Below are 19,978 nucleotides of genomic sequence, written 5' to 3' on the forward strand. Positions count from 1 at the left end.
CAGATTTTGGATGTCCAGATAAGGGTTACTCAACCTGTACCATCACAGACCAGTATAACTGTATAACAATATAACAGTATAACAATATTTACAAACAGAAGCCCAGCAGAATAAACCATAGGGGATATTATGATGCAGTGGTTAAACACCAACATAGATCATGTAGGTGTGATTCTTAATTAACTCCTGGTGAATTTTACTGGTTATTAAACAGAACTTAGCCACATTATAAGATCTTGAGTCATTCTGGTCAGTTAAAAGATAATCGAGAATCTGTGCAACCTGGATGACAGCTAATAAAATGAGTTATATATTTATGCTGTATATCTCAATAAAATTGACAGTAAAGGAGCACATGTGCCATCGTTTCGGTATCTCCTGAGCTGCAGTGACAAATACATTCTTTGTAGGAGATTTTTTGATATCTTTCTTCTGGAACTGCTGTTTGTAAGGCATTATACATCATGCTTGTGTCAAAGCTCTGTAGTATTTTGGTACAGTTATCAGGTTTAGATATCTAGCAGGGTTGGAACTCAGAACTTGGTTGCCCAGATGGACACCAACAGGAATAGAGCCGTGGTCAGTTTGATACTCCATATCATATATTATTTGTCTGAGGTTGGCTCTGGCATTTTCATACTCCACAGTTATCAATGCAGAAGGGGAAAATCATAATGATGCAACCTTTCCTCCAACTCTCTTTTCCATTTTGAGTGGTAGGTATCCATTAGCACAAGGGGATTTAACAATCAATATTTGAATAACATTTACTTATAATAATATAGGGAACAGCAAACACTCAGGTGGATGGTCTTTAACTATAATAAGCTGGAACTGAGCAAACTCTTAGTGGCTTAATGTTGCTGTAATGTAGGAGCCATTCCATCTAACAAAACTCCAGAATACACTAAGCCAGTTCACACGATCATTAATGTGTTAGGATAAGCATCCTACCCTGCTTCGGGAGCTCTGTGTGCCTCTGATCTTTGGTCATGTGCTAGCTGGTAGGAAGAGTGGGGAGTGATAAACTGTGAGTCGAGAGCTGGGTAGGACAGTGCCAGCATACCCAGCACTCATACCCAGCAATTTAAAGAGATAGTAGGAAAAGCTGCCCTACCCAGCTCTCGTCTCACAGATGATCTCTCCCCCCACTCCTGCTACCTAACATATGACTTAAAATTGGGAGAACGCACAGCTCCCAAAGCTGGGTAGGATGTTTGTCCTACCTCATTAACAATAATGTGAAATGGCTTACTTGTTGCTAAATGTGGTGCTAAAGAAGTGGTGGCCAGATCAGGACTCCTAGTATAATATCTTGCCCTTATTGTTGGAATGGGAAGGGCTAGAAAGGACGGGTGCACAGATTAAGCACCCCCTGCCATCAGAGGCTCAGAAAAGAATGGGGCATTGCTGTAGAGGGTGGCGTCTGGTGGGTCAGTCTTGCTGTTATTTATGTCAAGAGCTATAGTTGGTGTTCCTGCTAAAGCGGTACAGCAGAGAATATTCAGTAGAAAGTTAGACAGATAAGCTTTCTTCAGCGTTGCAGTCCTAAACACATGAAAGCCAGCTCTCCACTTTATGAAGCTAATCTGTTTGCTGCATCTACACTAGTGCCACACCAATGTTTCCTGCAGCTATTGTGAAAAATAAGGACATGCACACATATGTACTCACAAATTAAACACAAGTGTTCATAGGACTCTGGCTGAATCAGAATTCCCTGATGTGTATATACACAGGTATATGCTGTCCACACTTTATATGTTTGCTGTAGGCAACACTGGTGTAAAGTGATCTACACAACGTTTCCTACATCAGTACACACCTGTGTTGTGACATCACGCATGAAACATCCTCAAAATACAAGGAACTGTAAATATAGTGGAACAGCTAAATTGGAAAATTAAGCTGAATCGTGAACTTTAACTCACAAGAATGAGATTTTGCAGAAATGTTGTCAGGTATGTATGGTTTAAGAAAGTAGGATTGGATACCCCCCAAAATACAATATGGTGGCCAAAAATAAATATGTCATCATAGTATAAACTGTTACAAATTATAGGAATCATTCAAATAGTAGCACAGACCTGAGAATAGCACCATGTTGTCAGATGTTTGTGGCTTTAGAAAGTAATTTTAGTCACCCCAGAATTCCAAGTTGGTAGTTAAAAATCCAAGATGGTGGCTAAACATAAATGTGGCATTGAGATGTTGAAAGTTAAAAATAGATTCTTAGTGATACAGACCTGAGATTTGGATAAAAATTTATTCATCTGTGGTGTGATCTGTTGAATCCATTAGAATGGGTACTACGCCTGCGCAGAAGTCTCTCAGTGTGGAGTACCATAGCTCCTCTCGGTGCTTGTGCCCCGCCCCACGTGACCATGTAGCTATTTAAGGCAGGAGGAAGCGCCAGCACTTTTGTTTCTTTGCGACTGCCATAGAGATCGGTTACTCGGTTTCTGTGGCTTGTTGTTTTGGTTCCTTGCACTAGTAGTGAGTTTTACTGAAAGGGACTGCTTATTTTCTATATATCTGACCTTCGGAATGACTTTCTTGACTACGATTTAAGCTTTAACAGACTGGTTGTGGCGAAAGATTGAACGGATACTTTTGGACAAACTGACTTCGGACTGTATTACTGGACTGCATTTGTGAGTAGTGGACTATTTTGGCTGAAAAGATTGGATGAGTGATTTGTTAAGTTTTCGGAAAGGACATGGATAACGCTAAATGAATTGAGGAAAAAATGTTTAAACGATGTTCCAAATGCAAGGCAAAGTTGCCCTCCCAAGATGGCCATGACTTATGCCTTATGTGTTTGGGCGAGACCCATAACACTTTGTTGTGTAAAATTTGCCAGTCTTTTTCAAAGCAGACCCATCGCAATTGTGAACTCCGGCTGAGAGCTAGAGGTGTGCACGGAACCGCGGAGCTGCGGTCCGGCACTGGGGTGGGAGTTTCTAAGAAAGTACGGGGGGGGGGCTTTACTTACCCCCCAAAGAACGTCACCGTATTCTTTTGAGTAAGCGGGCGGCATACCTCCCTGCCGCCCGCTTCATTCCCCCTCTGGCGCGGCTCTTCTCCTTTAAATTCTCAATTGGGCGGCAGGGTATCTTCCAGTCCCTGCCGCCCGGCTCTTCATCAATGTCTTCAATCGGCTGGCGGCCGCCCCCTGTGTCCACCCAAGACCCCTGCTGCCCCTTCCCTTCCCATTTCAAGGGGTCGGCAGGAGAACTCCCCTGCCGACCCCGTCCCCTTCCCCGGCTGCGCTGCAAATGGCTTCTAGGAAGCCTTTTGTGCGCCTGCGCAAAAGGCTTCCTAGAAGCCATTTTACAGCGCAGCTGGGGAAGCGAGCGGACGGCAGGGAGTTCTCCCGCCGCCCGCTCGCTAAAGTTAACTTTAGAGAGCGTTAACTTTAGCGAGCGGGCAGCGGGAGAACTCCCTGCCATCCACTCGCTTCCCCGGCTGCGCTGCAAATGGCTTCTAGGAAGCCTTTTGCGCAGGCGCACAAAAGGCTTCCTAGAAGCCATTTGCAGCGCAGCCGGGGAAGGGGACGGGGTCGGCAGGGGAGTTCTCCTGCCGACCCCTTGAAATGGGAAGGGAAGGGGCGGCAGGGGTCTTGGGGGTGCACAGGGGGTGGCCGCCAGCCGATCGAAGACATTGATGAAGAGCCGGGCGGCAGGGACTGGAAGATACCCTGCCGCCTGATTGAGAATTTAAAGGAGAAGAGCTGCGCCAGAGGGGGAATGAAGCGGGCGGCAGGGAGGTATGCCGCCCGCTTACTCAAAAGAATACGGTGACGTTCTTTGGGGGGTAAGTAAAGCCCCCCCCCGTACTTTCTTAGAACCTCCCACCTGAACCAAAACCACCCGTGTCCGGACCGGTCTGGAGGCCTTTAGAATGGCCTCCAAACCAGTCCGTGCACATGCCTACTGAAAGCCACGATCTATGATGAGTTGCTGACTTCCCCTGGTCCATCTAAGGAAGGGACGGCTCCTCCTTCTGGGAAGGATGGCTCGAGGGCTGAGGCTTCATCCCAGTCTAAACCCTCAACACCGACTTTCAAAACCCTAAGGGCCTCGAAAAGGCGGGGAGACAAGATGGCGGGTGCTTCAGGGCATGCCAAGAAGAAACATAAGACAGCAACATTGATATCGACCCCTTTGCTGATGTTGGCGCAGGATGTTATGTTCGTATTGGTATCCAGACTGCCAACGATGTCGATGCCAAGCTTGGTGCCGGCAACGCGTGATATCCCGCTACCGACTACAACATAAAGGGAACATCCATCAACATCGAGGGTGGCTGAATGCACTCTTCCCTCAACATTGACGAGGGGATCCTCACCATTGGCAAGAGAATCAGCATCAAAGGGACAGTCCACGATGTCGAGACCTTCGACTCTGAGACCACAGAGCCCATCAATACTGAAGGGATTGACCTCGAGAGCATGGACTTTGTCACCAGCAGCGACTCCAATAATATCGCCCTCGACACTGAGAGCTAAGGAGCTGTTGTGAACTACACCTGGTTTTGCACTCTGTATATGCTCAGAGGGAAAGTCACGGCATACACAAACTGAATTGTTTCTTGGAGATGGTGACCATGTAGGATCTGGGTGTGCAAACAGAGACAGAGAGAGACACACTCAGAAAGTTCAATGGGCTTTGTTATAGAAAGTTGCTCATCAGGATAAAATAATCCCAATTTAAAACATGTTTCCGATTCAAAGTGTAGTGTAATGTGCCTAACTAACATATGTGTGTGCAATCAGTAATTACAGCTATCTAACAAATTCTAATAAAACATTTAGAGGGAAGCAGAGAAAGAAGGAAGGAGGGAGGGCTTAGGAGAGGGATGGCAGTGATTAGTAGGGAGGAGGGAAGAGGGATCCAATGCTTGTGGAGCAGCATATTACCAGGGTCAGAAACTTTGAGAGCGGTGAGAATTCAGCTGAAGGAGAGATGCTGTAGCTGGGAACAGCAGCTTGGAAGCGATGGTTAAGCTTTTGATGGTCAAGCAGGCTGGTCAAGCAGGCAGTTTGCTCAGAGAGAGGCAGAGAGTGAGAGCACCATGCCTGGGGAAGTCTTGACTTCTCACTGCGCAGCAGAAGTCACAGACAGTTCCTGTCCATGGACAGAGTTCCTGCTTGTTGCCCTGCAGTTTAGCAGCAAATTCTGTGATGGCTCCTGAGCAAGTATGCTTGTTAGGCAAGATTTTTAAAAGATGTTAGTAAAATAAGAAGTAACATCTATAGGTGTTTTCTTTGTGTGCATTTACCTAGAGTGGAATTTCTATAGACAGCAACTGAGTATCCCCTTTGGGCATAGCAGAACCATCACTGACAAGGATTAACATAGACTTCTTGCAACAGGAAAGGAGAGCTCAGCCTCTGGCCTCTTCCACAGACATTATCTGATAGTGAGTTACATTTTAGCATATTGATAGCTGAGGCCTAGCCCTTGTGTTTCTTTGAGTACCCATTTCACAATACAATGCTGGATTGCCTCTTCCTTCCCAGAGCAGTTAGCCGAGGCAGTCATGAGACCTGGGTGTCAGTTCTTCTTGAGTTCAGGCATTAATTGATCTCTTAATAAAATGGAATCAGACACAGGCCTGAATTCCATATACTCTGGGTTGGTACCTCTGGGTCTAATGTTGGGGTATGGGTGCCCCCAGCAGAACTGGCTTCAAGCCTAAATATTCCAGTCATTTTGACTTTGGTAACGCCTTGGTTCCGAGCTCCGCTGACTTTTGAGATCGAGGAGGATGACCCTGTGGGATTGAGGGAGCAGCTTTAGACCTTGGCACTGCTCAGTCTCTTTTGACTATGCTGGGCTCTAATACAACTACTCCATCTACATTTCGGTGTTTCCCCCATTCAGAAGATGGGGAACCTTCGACTTTACCCTCAGGTCTGGCTTCTGGACATTCTGTTTGTCAAACACCACAGGCCTTATCTGCAGCACAGTTATCAACTGTGTCCCTGAGGCACACTTGCGGATTCACTCATACCATATTGCCACCAAAACAATCAGCATTGACAGGCCAAACCTCCCCGGGATTGGCCTATAACTATGCAGAAGACAGAACCTGGCGACCAAGGGGATTGGATGTCGACATTCCTCAGGTTAGCCCCTACACCGCACCAATCCGTACTTTGGTGGGAGGGGATGCACCCCACATATTGCCGGCCCAGATAGTAAAGACAGTAGCAACAGCAACACAGATGCAGCACCTTGTGTGTTCAAAACACACACAAACTAAAGAGAAGCAAGTGATGTCACTTGCAGTCCAAACGGATGAGTCCTCTTTACCCAGGCCATTGCCTTTGCCGGATAGAGTTTCTCTACCACATTCTCCCCTGGTACCATTGGAAGAAAGTCACCATGGATCTTCAGACTTTGAGTGCGACACTGAAACAACAGACCCGGATCCTTCACCAGATGTAGCCACTCCTTCACATATGTACCCCATGGAAGAATTAAAGGCGTACCACTCTCAGCTTAAAGAAATGGCTGCAGCATTAGGTCTGAACCTGAAGTTGCAGCTTGCCACAATTGACGACCCACTTTACAACTTCATGGCCAGATCTTTAACAGCCTAACCAGTGGCCTTGCCACTTTTGCCAGTTATTTCAAAGACCGCACAATTCGCCTGGGAGGTCCACCATACCTCCACTCCGACCTCCAAAAGGTTAGAGGGTTTGTATAGGGAACAGGATCAGGACAATACTTACCTAATCAAACATCCTGTACCCAACTCTCTGGTTATAGACTGCACAACTTCCTCACGCCACACGACCCCTGCAGATAAAGAAGGAAGAAAATTAGATGTATTAGGAAGAAAGCTATATTCAACTGCACGCCTTTTCATCAAAATAGCCAATTATTCAGCATGTATGGCTAAATACAATTACTGCCTGTGGGAAAGCTTAGAACAAGAGCTGGATATACTTTCTCCAGAAGAATTTTAAGCTTGCTTTAAAAAGACACTGCAAAAGGCAGGTGACTTAACATGTCAACAGCTTAATACTGCAAAACACCTAGCGGAATCAGAATCCAGGGCCATGAGTGCGTCAATCACCCTGAGACGCCATGCCTGGTTGCGGTCTGCAGCTTTACAAGTAGACATGAAGGAGAAGACAGAGGGATTGCCATTTTATGGAAAAGGCATGTTCTCTGAACAGAAGGATGCCACTATGGAGAAACTGAAGAAATCAAAATTTATGGCAAAAACATTCACCTCATCTGCTACATCGACTGCCTATGCACCAAAATCAAAGCCTTACAACTGCCCACATTCAAATTATAGGCCACAAGACCGCAGAGATTATAGGAGAACATACCAACCTTTCACTAAGCGGCATTACCCGCAGAAAAATAAAAACAATCAAGGCCAATGTAACAAACAGGGAGGGGCCCAAAAACAATGTCTTTGAGAACACTGACAGCCCGTCACACTCTCTATTATCAAAGGACAACCTGCTTTTATCACCCTTCCAGAACACCTAGGAGCGACATGTGGTGGTCAGCAACAACATCATCTATCAGGCCCCATTAGTCAACAACACCATCAGATTGGCAAGCCATGCCCAAGCATGGTACAACATCAGACCGATGAGTGTTGAAGATTATCACATCAGGCTACACGATAGAATTCAAGGCTTGCCCACCTTTCAGAGGCCTGCGCTTCACCAGTGCAACTCCTGCCCTTCAGCGAGAAGTCCAAGAGCTTTTACACAAAAATGCAATAGTCCGGGTGTGATGGGCTCAGAGGTGGGGAGGGTTTTATTTCCGCTACTTTCAAATCGCCCAAAAGGATGGGGGGATTCAACCGATAATGGACCTGAGACATCTAAACAAATACCTCCATCTGAAGAAGTATTGGATGACAACGTTGCAGGACATCCTGCCACTTCTACACCAGGAGCGATGGCTTTCAAAGTTAGACTTAAGAGATGCCTATTTCCACATAGGGATTAGGCTATTGTATCAAAGGTTACTGAGGTTCACAGTGGGGACTTCAATCTACCAATATCAAGTTATACCATTTGGCCTCTGCAGTGCCCCGTGTGTATTCACCAAGTGCATGGCTGTAGTGATGGCGCATCTACGAACAAAAGGTTTGAAGATATATCCGTACCTGGATGATTGACTCTTGACGTCAGGAGACAAAGAAGAGTTACTTTCTCAGATACAATACTTGTTGAGCCTTCTCTGAGACCTCGGAATACAGGTCAACTGGAAAAGAATCTCATCTAAACCCAGTAACTACCATATCCTACATAGGGGCTGTACTGGATACCCAGAGAAAAGGGGCATTCTTACCGAGAGAGATACCAAACCATTATGGAACTAGTGTGTCAATTTCAAGCCAATCCAATCCAGTGAACAAGGCAAGTACAATGCCTGCTAGGCCTTATGGCCTCCTGCAAAACCGCAGTGCATTATAGTCTAAAGATGAGGGAGCTGCAATTAGGGTTCATATCCACCTTCTGCCTGAACTTAGACAGCCCCCAAATGAGGCTGACCATTCCTCCACAGATCCTTTGGTTCTTGAGTTGGTGGACTCGAATGGACAACCTTTTGAAAGGAGTCCCTTTTAAACTGCAAACCCCATCTGTTTGGGTGACTACAGACACCTCACTCAAGGGCTGGGGCGGCCATTGCAATGGCAGAGTGATTCAGGGCCAATGGACCTGGCGACAGGGGCAACTCCATATAAACTTCCTGGAACAATAGGCAGTTTTTCAGGCCATGAAGGCTGATCCTCAGAGGGGGAGTAGTACAGCTGCAGTTGGACAACACCACTGCAGTTGCCTACCTGAACAGGCAAGGGGGACAGTGTCCAGATCTCTGTGTGCTTTGAGCATACAGATTTGGTACTAGTGCATCAAGAACAGCACCATCCCATTAGCCATTCACATCAAAGGGACAGAGAATGTCCTCACAGATGTTCTGAGTCACTCATTTACCATGGAAGAATGGCACGAGTGGGAATTGAACGACACTTACCTGCTGCCTATATTTAGACTCTGGGGCTTCCCCAAAATAGACCTATTAGCGACTGCGCACAATGCCAGATGCAAACAGTACTGCTCAAGGGCCAGCCACAACCCACAGTCATTAGGAGACACATTCCAGATGGACTGGTCATAACATCTGATGTACATGTACCCCCCATTACCTCTGGTGGGGAGGGTGGTGGCACATATCTGACATTCCAGGTAGGATGTATCCTGATCACTCCATGGTGGCCTCGGCAACCATGGTTTCCGCATCTACTCAGGCTATCAGGACACATGTACAGGAGGCTTGCCCGGCAACAGGACCTTCTGTCTCAAGAAAACGGACAGGTTCTGCACCCAGAGGTGCCCACTCTACAGCTAACAGCATGGAGGATCGGCTTCTGAATGAAATATTGCTAAATCAGAGAAAGCCTTCCACTAGAAAGAAGTATGCTAGCAAATTGAAAAGATTCACTTGCTGCTCTGTCAAGAAGGGCTTCCGGCCACTTGAGGCTACTGTCCAGCACATCCTCTTATATCTAACCTCATTGAAGACTTCGCAGTTTCCAAATATCTCCATAAAAGTCCACTTAGCAGTGATGTCAGCGAGACACTCGGGATGGGATGGGATGGGATGGGAAGGGATAGGAAGACAGTTTTCTCCCACCACAGCTGGAAAAGCTTTCTGAAGGGTCTCACCAACCAGTATCCTGTAGTAAGACAGCTGCTGGTACAATGGAGTATTTTTCTAGTTCTGTCAGTGCTAACAGAGGTGCCTTTTGAACCCATGAAAACTGCTAGTCTAAATCTGACTTCCCTGAAAATGGCCTTCTTGGTGACTATTAATTTAATTTCTGGTTTATTTTAAAATTCAAAACCCGATTTCGGGGTTTTTAATCATTGTAATTGTTTAATTGTTGTTTTAAAATATTTTTAAATTGTTAATTGTTATATTGTTTTTTAATTTGTTTTAGCTCTTTACTGTTTTAGTGGTGTGTTTTAATTGTAAACCAACCTGAGCCATTTTGGAGGGGCGGTATACAAATCAAATACATTAATAAATTAATAATAAATAAATATTACCACTGCCCGCTGGGTGTGAACTTACGGCCCTGAGGATGGATGTGCCTTATATTCACTTCTACTAAGATAAGGTGCTGCTACATCCTGACATTACTTTTCTTCCAAAAGTGGTGACAGATTTTCACATAAACCAGGACATCATGCTACCCACCTTCTTCAACTCCCTGAGCACGCCTCTGGAAAAGGCCCTGCATTCTTTGTATGTCTGGAGGGCCCTTTTATTCTACCTAGCAAAAACAAAAGCAATTAGAAAGTGTCCTTTCCTGTGATTCCCTGCACCTGCTTATTTGTATATGGTACACAGACGGACCGGACCTGGGATTTTAAAAACTTGAGTTAATGAACTGTCCCAATGGCCCACCCCATGGCTGTGTGCACTGCCAGGCTATGGCACGTGAAGTGTGGGGATGTCCTTTGGGTACGTTCAAGGCTACAGAGGGATTTGGGGAGAGGGAAGTTGGGTCCCCTCCCTATTTTTCACAAAGATAGTCGGGGGGCTCCACTAGAGCATCGGGACCCCCTTGGATTCCCTGGTGGTTAAGTGGGCAGGTCAGGTAGTGAGCTCGCAGTGGTGACATTTTGCCTGCAGTCTGGCCATGGAGCTGACTGGGATTGGGCTCAGAGGCCAAGCAGCAGAGACAGGCTCCCCTCTCCCTCAACTCCAGTTAGGCTAATGGTGGATCGCTGTGCGTCTGTGGCACTAACTAGAGTTGGGAATTTTAATTCCAGTCAGGGTTAACTGTAGTTATAGTGTACGTCTGAAGGTACCCATTAGGTTACAACATATTCTGAATAGAATCTAGGTCTGAATCTAGGTCTGGGTCTGGATCTGAATATGTTGTAACCCATTAGGTTACAACATATTCTGAATAGAATCTAGGTCTGGATGTTGGCCAGCATTTGTTAGTAAAACAACTTTGGTATGCAGTGATGCTTAAAAATTTGAAAAGATGCTGAAACGTTTGGCCTGCAGTGATGCTGACTGTCTCATTTTTTTCACCAAGCTGATGGAAAACCTTCTTTTTACTTTCAGCCATATCAAGAGACTGATAACAAGCAAGAATCTCAGTCTCTGCTCCCGTAAGTATAATGTAATTCTGATAAATACTTGAGTCTGTCATTTCAGTGTCTGCATTTCCATCTGTACGACTACTAGTAGTAAGTTTATTGCGGTCACAGACCAGATTAACAATTAATAACAATTAATAACATTAATAAGAAAATTCAAGAAATTTCAAAGTTTACAAAATCACAACTGTTCAAATTACTAATACAGTCTTTATGGAGCTTCGCCGCCACAAAACAGAACTTTGCCACATTATCTGAAATTATAGGTTTGAAATTGGTCAGCATAATTTCCAAATAATATTGGTCTAATTGACCAGGATAAATGGCTAAAATAGGAGCAATAAATTTGGCGCAAGCGTCCTTATAAAATTGGTAATAAAGAATAACATGGGTGATATACTCTATATCCCCTGAACCACAGGGGCAACAGCGCTGATCATAAGGAAGTTGTTTGAATTTACCATCAAGTACTGCCAAAGGGAGAACGTTTGATCGCTCAAGGGTCAAAAATCTCCTAAATTTTGGTACCAAGATCTGGTCTAAATATTCAGCCAGTTTATAGTTAAAAGTTTGAGAACCTAAGTATATTCCCTTGGGCAGCCATGCAGACTCCTCCTGAAAATCTATATCTCGGAGCCGTTGCTTCACAAAGCAAAGCACCTGCTCTAATCCTCGCCCGATAAGAGCTTCTTGAGATGTGCCCAAGTGATGCAATTTTAATTTCAGAGCTGATTTACATTTGGAAATGAAACTGCCTGATAACACTAAAGGGGCAAGACCAGTTGGAAAGAAGACCAAGCTTAACCAAAATATAATTATGCAAAATTATACTTTTGCTTTCAGAGTGGTGACCCCTGCTTCCCTACAAAGGACGGCATTTGCTGTACCCCTGGGTACTTGAAAAATAGCCCTCAGGAATTTAGTTTGTACTGTTTCAAGCTGAGAGAAGTTTTCCAGAGGACCGATCTGTGCCCCATAAAGAATTTGGGGATATATCTTGGCCTTAATAATTTTATAGCCGCTGGTACAAAAAAGGCACTCCTGGAGTAATAGAAGGACTTCGTCACATTTGCCATCTGTTGAGCACCTTGGGAAATATAATCAAGATGGGCTTTACATGTTCCAGTTTGGTGGAATACCACCCCCAAATACTTAAAAACCTTAACCTGTTCAATACTATGTCCGTTTATTGTCCATTTAAAGATTTTGGGGTGCTTTGAAAACACCATTATCTTGGTCTTAGAATAATTGATCTGTAAAGCCTCCTCCTCAGTATAGTTACCTAGGGAGGTCAAAGCATGACTGAGATCTATCCTGGTTGAGATAAAAGGGCAATATTATCTGCATAGAGCAATAATGAAACATGTCTGCTGGCAAGTTGGTGTGTGTGTGTGCAAATCCAGATCATTAAAATGCTAAGCTATTGAGGCTATTGAGTTTATGTAAAAGTTAAACAAAACTAGGGCAAGGATGCATCCTTGCCAAACTCCTTTATAGGTAGGAATCTCAGTCAAGAGGTGCCCTTTTCTAGAACATTCTACTCTGAGACGGGTATTACGATGGAAACTGTAAATTAATAAAAGTAAACTGCGGTCTATAGATGATTCCTTTAACTTCAGCCAGAGTTTGTCCCTAGATATGGAATCAAACGCTGCCTTGAAGTCTATAAAAGCAGTAAACAAGGACGATTAGTTCTAGAGGAATATTTTTCAGCCAAAAATTGCAAGGTAAATACTTGATGAGTTATAGAGAAACCTTCTTGAAACCCCGCTTGCTTAGCCATTAGAATACCCTGATCATCCAGCCAATCCTGAAATTTCCTCAAAAGATGCCTGGCTGACTTGCTGACAACGCTAAGGAGACTAATCGGTCGGTAATTATTTGGATCCTCCCTTAATCCTTTCTTGTAAAGTGGTACTATTATTGAAATACCCCAGTCCTCCGAGATTTTAGCCGAAGCTTCTATGTAAGTAAAAAGAGAAACAAGGAGGGGAGCCCATCAATAAGGTTATTACTAACAAATTCAGTTATAATACAATCAAGTACCGGGGCCTTTCCCTTCTTGCAGTTTTTAACTAGTGCTTTGATTTCTGAAACAGTAACAGGATCCCAATTTGGCAATTGACTAGGATTATAATCTACTATTATAGGGTCCATCTTTTTTATATAAATTGGAAAAATGACATTCCCATATTTCATCTGGTGTTACTGATATAGGTGAAGAGGGAACCCTATCCATAGAACCTGTAATTAGACGCCAAAAATGAGTTTGGTTTTTAAGTTTGGAGGCAGCAATAAGTTCATCCCATTCAGCTCTTTTAGCCTGTAATTTCTTGTTTCTTACCAGAGTCTTATATTAATTCTTAAGAGTTGTTATAGTTGATGGTGCTACATTAGAAGTACCTGTATCATACAATTTAAGGCACTGGGTAAGTTTTTTCTTAGCTTCCAAACATTCCTGATCAAACCAGGTGTACGAAGTGTATTTCATAACCTTAGAGGGTACTGGATTCATAGCTACTAGAGCTGATGTCCACCTGTACTATCAGCTGGATGCAACATTCCATTGAGTGTCAGGGGAGTTCAAAATACATCTGTCATTTATTTGTACATGTGACCGTAGTATATCAGCAAATTGAATAGTGATCTGTCATCTTCCTCCTTCCTCCCAACTGGCTGGGTGGTCCAATCAGAACCACCACCTCCTTCCCGCCTTTTGTTGACAAAGTGTTCTACAGCCAGTTGCCTGAGGTAGGAAAAGTTTGTGCTCCATCTTAGGCATCCAAGTGTGGGGCAGTTTCCTTCTCCACTCAGTTTGCCTGCCCGTTATACTGTTGCCTTCTTTTCCTGGGGGGGAAAGTGCTCTCAGTTGGTTGAGAGATGCAAACAATGCAGCCTCCTCCCATCTCAGAATGCAAGATGCTTCATTCTCCAACAGGAAGGAGAGGAATCAGCAAAAGCAGTAACAACCTGGCTGGCTACCCATGGGAGGAGAAAGATAGCATACCAGCATCTGATCACTGGTATGCTACAGAAACAGGTGCGTGCGTGCGTGCGCGCACACACACACACAGACACAGAGGGGAAAGCGGACTCAAAATGCATTCATAGTTCTGTGAGCTATTTGTCTATACTACACACTGACCAACATCCTGGCTTATGAAATCCATGTGCAACAAAGAAATCACATGTGCATTTACTGCGTTCCAGAGTCAGTGTGGATGATTTTACAGGAGGGGGCAATTTTTGCTTAAGTGCTCTGTGAGCCACCAGAAATATGTCCTTAAGGGCTGCATGACCCTCAGGGACATTTGAGGGAAGGGGTGACAGAGCACTTCAGAGAGAATGGGGGACTGAAAAAAATCATGTCCCCCATGACTACCCAACCTGCCTTACTGTGGAACACAGCAAATATATGTGAGCTTCCTTTGCTGCATGTATGCTTTGTAAGTCAAGATGTCAGCCATTCTTTGTTCCAGTGATAGGCCTCATTGAATTCTTATTTATAATTTATCTTAATGGGCATGAAGAATTATAATCCTTTTCAGAGGTGGTTGAAGCCAGAATTCCTTATTTGGTTTATTCTCTAGGACTGAATCCCACAGATTAATTTCTAGATATCATTATCATGATAGGCTATTCAGAAATAGAAACTCTGCATTTTCAGAATTTGTGTGTATGGGTCCTGATTGATATCTTATTGTGTTGTCTTCTTGATTTCTGTCTATTCAAGTATCTCCAGTTTGGCCTTGAGTCTTGCTCAAAATATTTGCCCTTTGTGTCTTTTACAATATCTGTCTTGCTAACTACTTTGTCACACACTTTTTATCAGAAGTAAAATCACTCCACTCTCCTGTTCCTCAGAAATTTAGGAAAAATTATAGAAGATCTCCACCTATCAGTTAGCAGCCTATGATTCAAGACTCTGACTGGGAAATGTCCTATGTTAGGTTATCAACAACAGCAACAACAACAAGAAGAATAGATTTGCTTAGCATTGTTTTTTCTTTAAGACACATAAAACAGTTGTTTCTTCTAAAGCCATAATATGAGGCTGTTCTCATGAGCAGCCAAGACCGGGCTAGGGCAGCTAAGCCCAGGCCTGGCTGCCCTTGGGAGCCGACTGGCTCCCTGAAGTGCCTCGGCAGCAAACCTAGCTAAGAAGTCTTAATGAGGTTAAGGGAGTGAGTGCTTCCTTAACCCTGTTCACCTGACTGTGTGTCAGTGCTGGCTGCTTCTAGCTGGGCAGGGGCGTAGCTAGGGGAGAGGGGGACTGTGTTCACCCCTCTCTTCAGTGGCCCCTTGGAGTGAAGGAGATAATGAAGAAAATAGGGAGGGGTGGAGCTGGGGGGCCCTCAGGAGCTGGGCCCCCCGGGTTCTTTGAACCCATTGGTTCAAAGAACCTCTGCAGCTGGCTCTGCAGCTGGCTCTAAAGCACTGATGGGGAGATCTTGTGTGGTGCATTGCGGGATTTCTGGGGGCTGGGACGATGTGTCCTGACCTCTGCGCTGCTTGTGGCAGCTGCAGACTGTCTGGGTGTGTGATCCGCGTAGCCAGACCTCCCACCCAGGTCTTCTGCGGGGAAGGTGAGCTTCTGCTGTCTTCCCTGCCGCCTAACTTAAGCCCTCTCATGTGATTGTGAGAAAGGGCTAGGTGTGCTAGAGTGAGAACCCATTTGGTTAGCTAATTTTGACCTAGTTAAAACTTGCCATTGATGTGGCTAGCCATATGGCATTTGGCTTCCAGACAGACATGTATCGGGACAGAGGTGTGATCAATGGATCAATAATTCTAAAACCCTCAAACTCTGTGAGAAGGAGATCTTTCAGGTTTTTTAAGATGAGAAGCTTTCATTGTGACGTGATCTGGCACAAATGTCACAAGAGAGACTAAGGTGCTGCTTATGTGTGAAAATGGTCCTTTTTTTCCTTTCTGTTTTCCCCTCTTCATTTCCACATGATGTCTAGTGCCAGCCCTACCATAAAGCAGGGTGAAGAAGCAGGCCACTTTGACAGCAAATTGTGGGTCAGTTCTTAAGGGCAGCACAGCTGTTCCCCAGCCCTCCCCATTGATGGCCTGTAGAGGAGAGGGAAGTGAATGCCACCAGGCTGATTTTTGTTTTCTCTTCCTAATAGAAAAGGAAGAAAGGGGGAGAAAATGGAACCAAGGAAGGAATTAGGGTTGTGATTTTTAAATCTCCACTTTATGCAGTCTTTGGTGCTCTGCTTCAGGCAGTAACATGTCAGGGACCTGCACTATTGCTTCCTTGTTTTCAGCTTCATTGTAGTAACATTATTGCTGATCTTGTGGAAAGACAGTTTTACAAGACTAAGGGCTCCCTAGGCTCCCTACACTCTTGATTTGTTTTTTTGCTCTGATCAAGATGGTGTTTCATGGGTAGGGACTCCTGTGATTTCCCCATTGTCATGGACAGATCACCATATTGGACCACCAGGTTGGATTCACAGCCACAACCCTCCTCCGCAGGGGTGGAGGACCTATTAGGATGGTCCACCCCCAAAGACTAATTGGATCCAATAGTATTCCAAGCAGCCATGAAAGGCTTCAAGGTTGGTTCTGCCAGCGATTCGGTCAATGCCCTGGTTCAGACTTGGAATAATGAACTTTCTAAGGCTGTAGATAGGATTGCCTCCAAGCGCCCTCTCCGGCCCACTTCTAGACTAACCTCTTGGTAAACAGAAGAACTATGGGGGCTGTAGCAGCAAGGTTAGAGCCTAAGTGGAGAAAGACTCAGCTCGAATCCAACTGATTGCAACACAGAGCACATTTGAAGATATATACTCTGGCAGTGTTCGTGGCAAAGAAGCAGTTATTTTCTGCCCTCATTGCTTTTGCAAGCTTGTGTCCAGTAGAGTTGTCTAGGCTTGTGAGAGGGCTAGTACATGCCCCTCCTCACTTGAATGAGAATTTGGATCCATCAGTTACCAGCTGTGACATTTTTAATGTTTTTGCAGAAAAAATATCTTGTATTTGAGCTGAACTAGACTCTACAGTTACTGCAAAATATATTATGGAGGTGTCCAGCAGCTCCTCTTGTATGGTTAAACTGGATCAATTTCAGTTTATGACTCCCGGATGTGGACAAGCTGCTTGGGACCTCTTTTCTTGATCTTTGCCTGACATGGCTTATATGATCTAGCAGTGATGTTATTGGAAAGGATCTTGTTAAGATCATTAATTCTTCTTCAAGGGAGGGCAGGATGCCTCCTTGTCTCAAGGAGGCAATTATTAGACCACTGTTGAAGAAACCTGCATTGCATCCCTCAAAATTAGGCAATTATAGACCTGTCTCCAAACTCCCATGGTTGGGCAAGGTGATTGAGAGGGTGGCGACGTCTCAGCTCCAGGCAGTCTTGGAAGAAGCACATTATCTTGATCCATTTCAAACTGGCTTTTGGGCGGGATGTGGGGTTGAGTTGGTCTTGGTTGGCCTGCTGGATGATCTCCAATTAAGGATCGACGGAGTTGACTCTGTTGATCCCTTTGGATCTCTTGGCAGCTTTCAATATCATCGATCATGATATCCTCTTGGACCGCCTGAAAGGATTGGGAGGCACTGCTTTGTAGTGGTTCTGCTCCTACCTCTCAGGTAGGTTCCAGATGGTGTAGTTGGGATATCGTTGCTCTTAAAAATGAGAGCTATGCTTCTTAACATCTACATGAAACCACTGGGAGAGATCTTCGAGGTATTTGGGGGATTGATATCAGCATATCAATATGCTGATGAAACCCAGATTTTTTTCTCCATATCACCTTAATCAGGAAATGGCCTAATGTCCCTAAATGCCTGCCTGGAGGTTGTAATGGGCTGGATGGGGGAAAACAAACTGATGCTGAATCCAAGCAAGATGGAGGTACTCATTGTGGAGGTTGGAACTTAGGAAGTGGCCAGGGGCGTAACTATAATAGGGCAAGGGGGCCCCCCTTGGGGAGGGGGCCCAGAGGCAAGTCACATGAATGACTCCCCCAGCCGCGCACTCACCCAGGCTTCCTTCAGTTGTATTCATCCTCCGAAACTGATGTGAGTGTTAAGACCTGGAGCTACCAGAACAGCATGTCTTTCTCTAGTACCATTAAATGACTTGCATCATCCACAATTTATCTCATTTAAGATTTCTTTACTTCATGAGCTGAGCTTCAGTGAGGTGGGGGCCCATTTTAAAATCTTGTCTCTGGGCCCACTCCAACCTTGCTATGCTCCTGGAAGTGGCTTAGATCTGCCTGTTATGGATACGGTTACACTCCCCCAGAAAAAGCATGTATGTAGGCTGGGAGTATTTCTGGATCCAAACATCTCCCTGATCTCTCAGGTTGAGGCAGTGGTCATAAGGCCAGCTGATATGCCAGCTTCATCCATTTCTGGAGATAAACAACCTTAAAACAGTGGTGCATATGCTGGTAACCTCCAGACTTGACTACTGTAATGCACTCTATGCTGGGCTGCCTTTGGACATAGTCTGGAAACTGCGTTTGTTATAGAATGCAACTGCCAGGTTGGTTTCCGGAGTTACCCAAAGAGATCACATTACACTCATTTAAAAAGAACTACACTGGCTGCCAATAAGTTTTCGGGTGAAAAATAAAGTGCTGGTTATTACCTATAAAGCCCTAAGTGGCTTGGGTCCAAGGCATTTAAGAGAATGTCTTCTTCATGAACCCCGCCACCTATTAAGATCATCTGGGGATGTCTGGTTGCAGTTGCCACCGGCGCTCAGTTGATGGCCTTTTCTAGGGTTGCGCTTGGATTTTGGAACCCTCTTCCTATCAGAATTAAAGCCTCCCTTTCTCTGGATGTTTTTCATGGTGGGAGTCAGAGAGAGATTAAGATCAGTCCCCAAATCACACAAAAACACAAAAGTGCTTGAATCTGAAAATGTTTTAATTACTTCTTTTAATTGTTTTACTCTTTTTCTTCTAGAGTTGGAATAAACTATCCAGTCATTGCTACAAATATTTGTGAGCCTAATTGTCCACCACCTGCTACTGTACCTGGAGATCACAGCCATTTCATTTGTATGTTCATATAATGGAAAGTAACTTGCTGAAGTATAGTTATTATAAATGTGGTTGAAATGTTAAAAAGTAAAACATGTATATTAACACAGATCTATATAAAATACAGTATAGAGCAATGTGGCTTTTAATCCATGGGAAATGAGATTGTTGTTGACTTTCCATGATCATGTTTCCTGTACCATGTTTTTAACCTGATGCCTGTTAGCCTGGTTTTCTTTGTAAGACTGTGCTGGTGATGCGATCCACAGAGCAGAAGGATGCCTAAATCCACTATAATGTATCTTTTCTCTCTCTCTAGTACTGCTTCTCATAATTCTGGATTTGCACTAAAGTACCAAAGCTGCAGGCTCCTATATAAGCACACTATCCGTCACAGCCTCATATTTTGTGCAGCGTAACACAGGCAGTTCAGCGCTGCCTGTGGCGCTGTGTGTGTCTAAAACACCACCCATGGGGTTGTGGAATAGCCACTGTGACTTAAAATTATGCCCATTAATGTGCCCATCGCGCAACTATTTTTGCACAATTTTAAGTCGCAGTGGAACAAGGCTATTCTGCAGCAACTCAGACAGTGTTTTAGAGACACACCGCAGTGCAAGCAGTGCTGAATCACCCATGTTACACTGCACAGAATGTGAGCCACTGTGCCAATAGTTACTTCACAAAGTTACTTCACCAAAAATCTTAGGGTCAACACATTATATTAGATGCATAGTTTGGTCCTGCATTTTAATTTTTGTTTTCTACTTAAATAGAAGTGGGGGGTGGGGGAGGATG

The 19,978-nt window shown here is 44.6% G+C and overlaps 1 protein-coding gene across 5 annotated transcripts in view; it reads left to right on the forward strand.

Moving 5' to 3' along the window:
• The window catches only part of ANKRD31 (ankyrin repeat domain 31), a 122,904-nt gene that overhangs the window by 10,833 nt on the left and 92,093 nt on the right, over positions 1–19,978 (forward strand). For 4 of the 5 annotated variants that reach the window (XM_053298663.1, XM_053298660.1, XM_053298661.1 and 1 more), the window contains exons 4-5: positions 11,130–11,176; positions 19,104–19,198. In XM_053298663.1, coding sequence (XP_053154638.1) covers positions 11,130–11,176; positions 19,104–19,198 — 142 coding nt within the window. Of the gene's footprint in view, positions 1–11,129; positions 11,177–17,684; positions 17,775–19,103; positions 19,199–19,978 lie in introns of all 5 variants that reach the window. The other variant, XM_053298664.1, reaches the window with a different exon arrangement.

The sequence above is a fragment of the Hemicordylus capensis genome, chromosome 2 (assembly GCF_027244095.1).
Source record: "Hemicordylus capensis ecotype Gifberg chromosome 2, rHemCap1.1.pri, whole genome shotgun sequence".
Lineage (NCBI taxonomy): Eukaryota > Metazoa > Chordata > Lepidosauria > Squamata > Cordylidae > Hemicordylus > Hemicordylus capensis.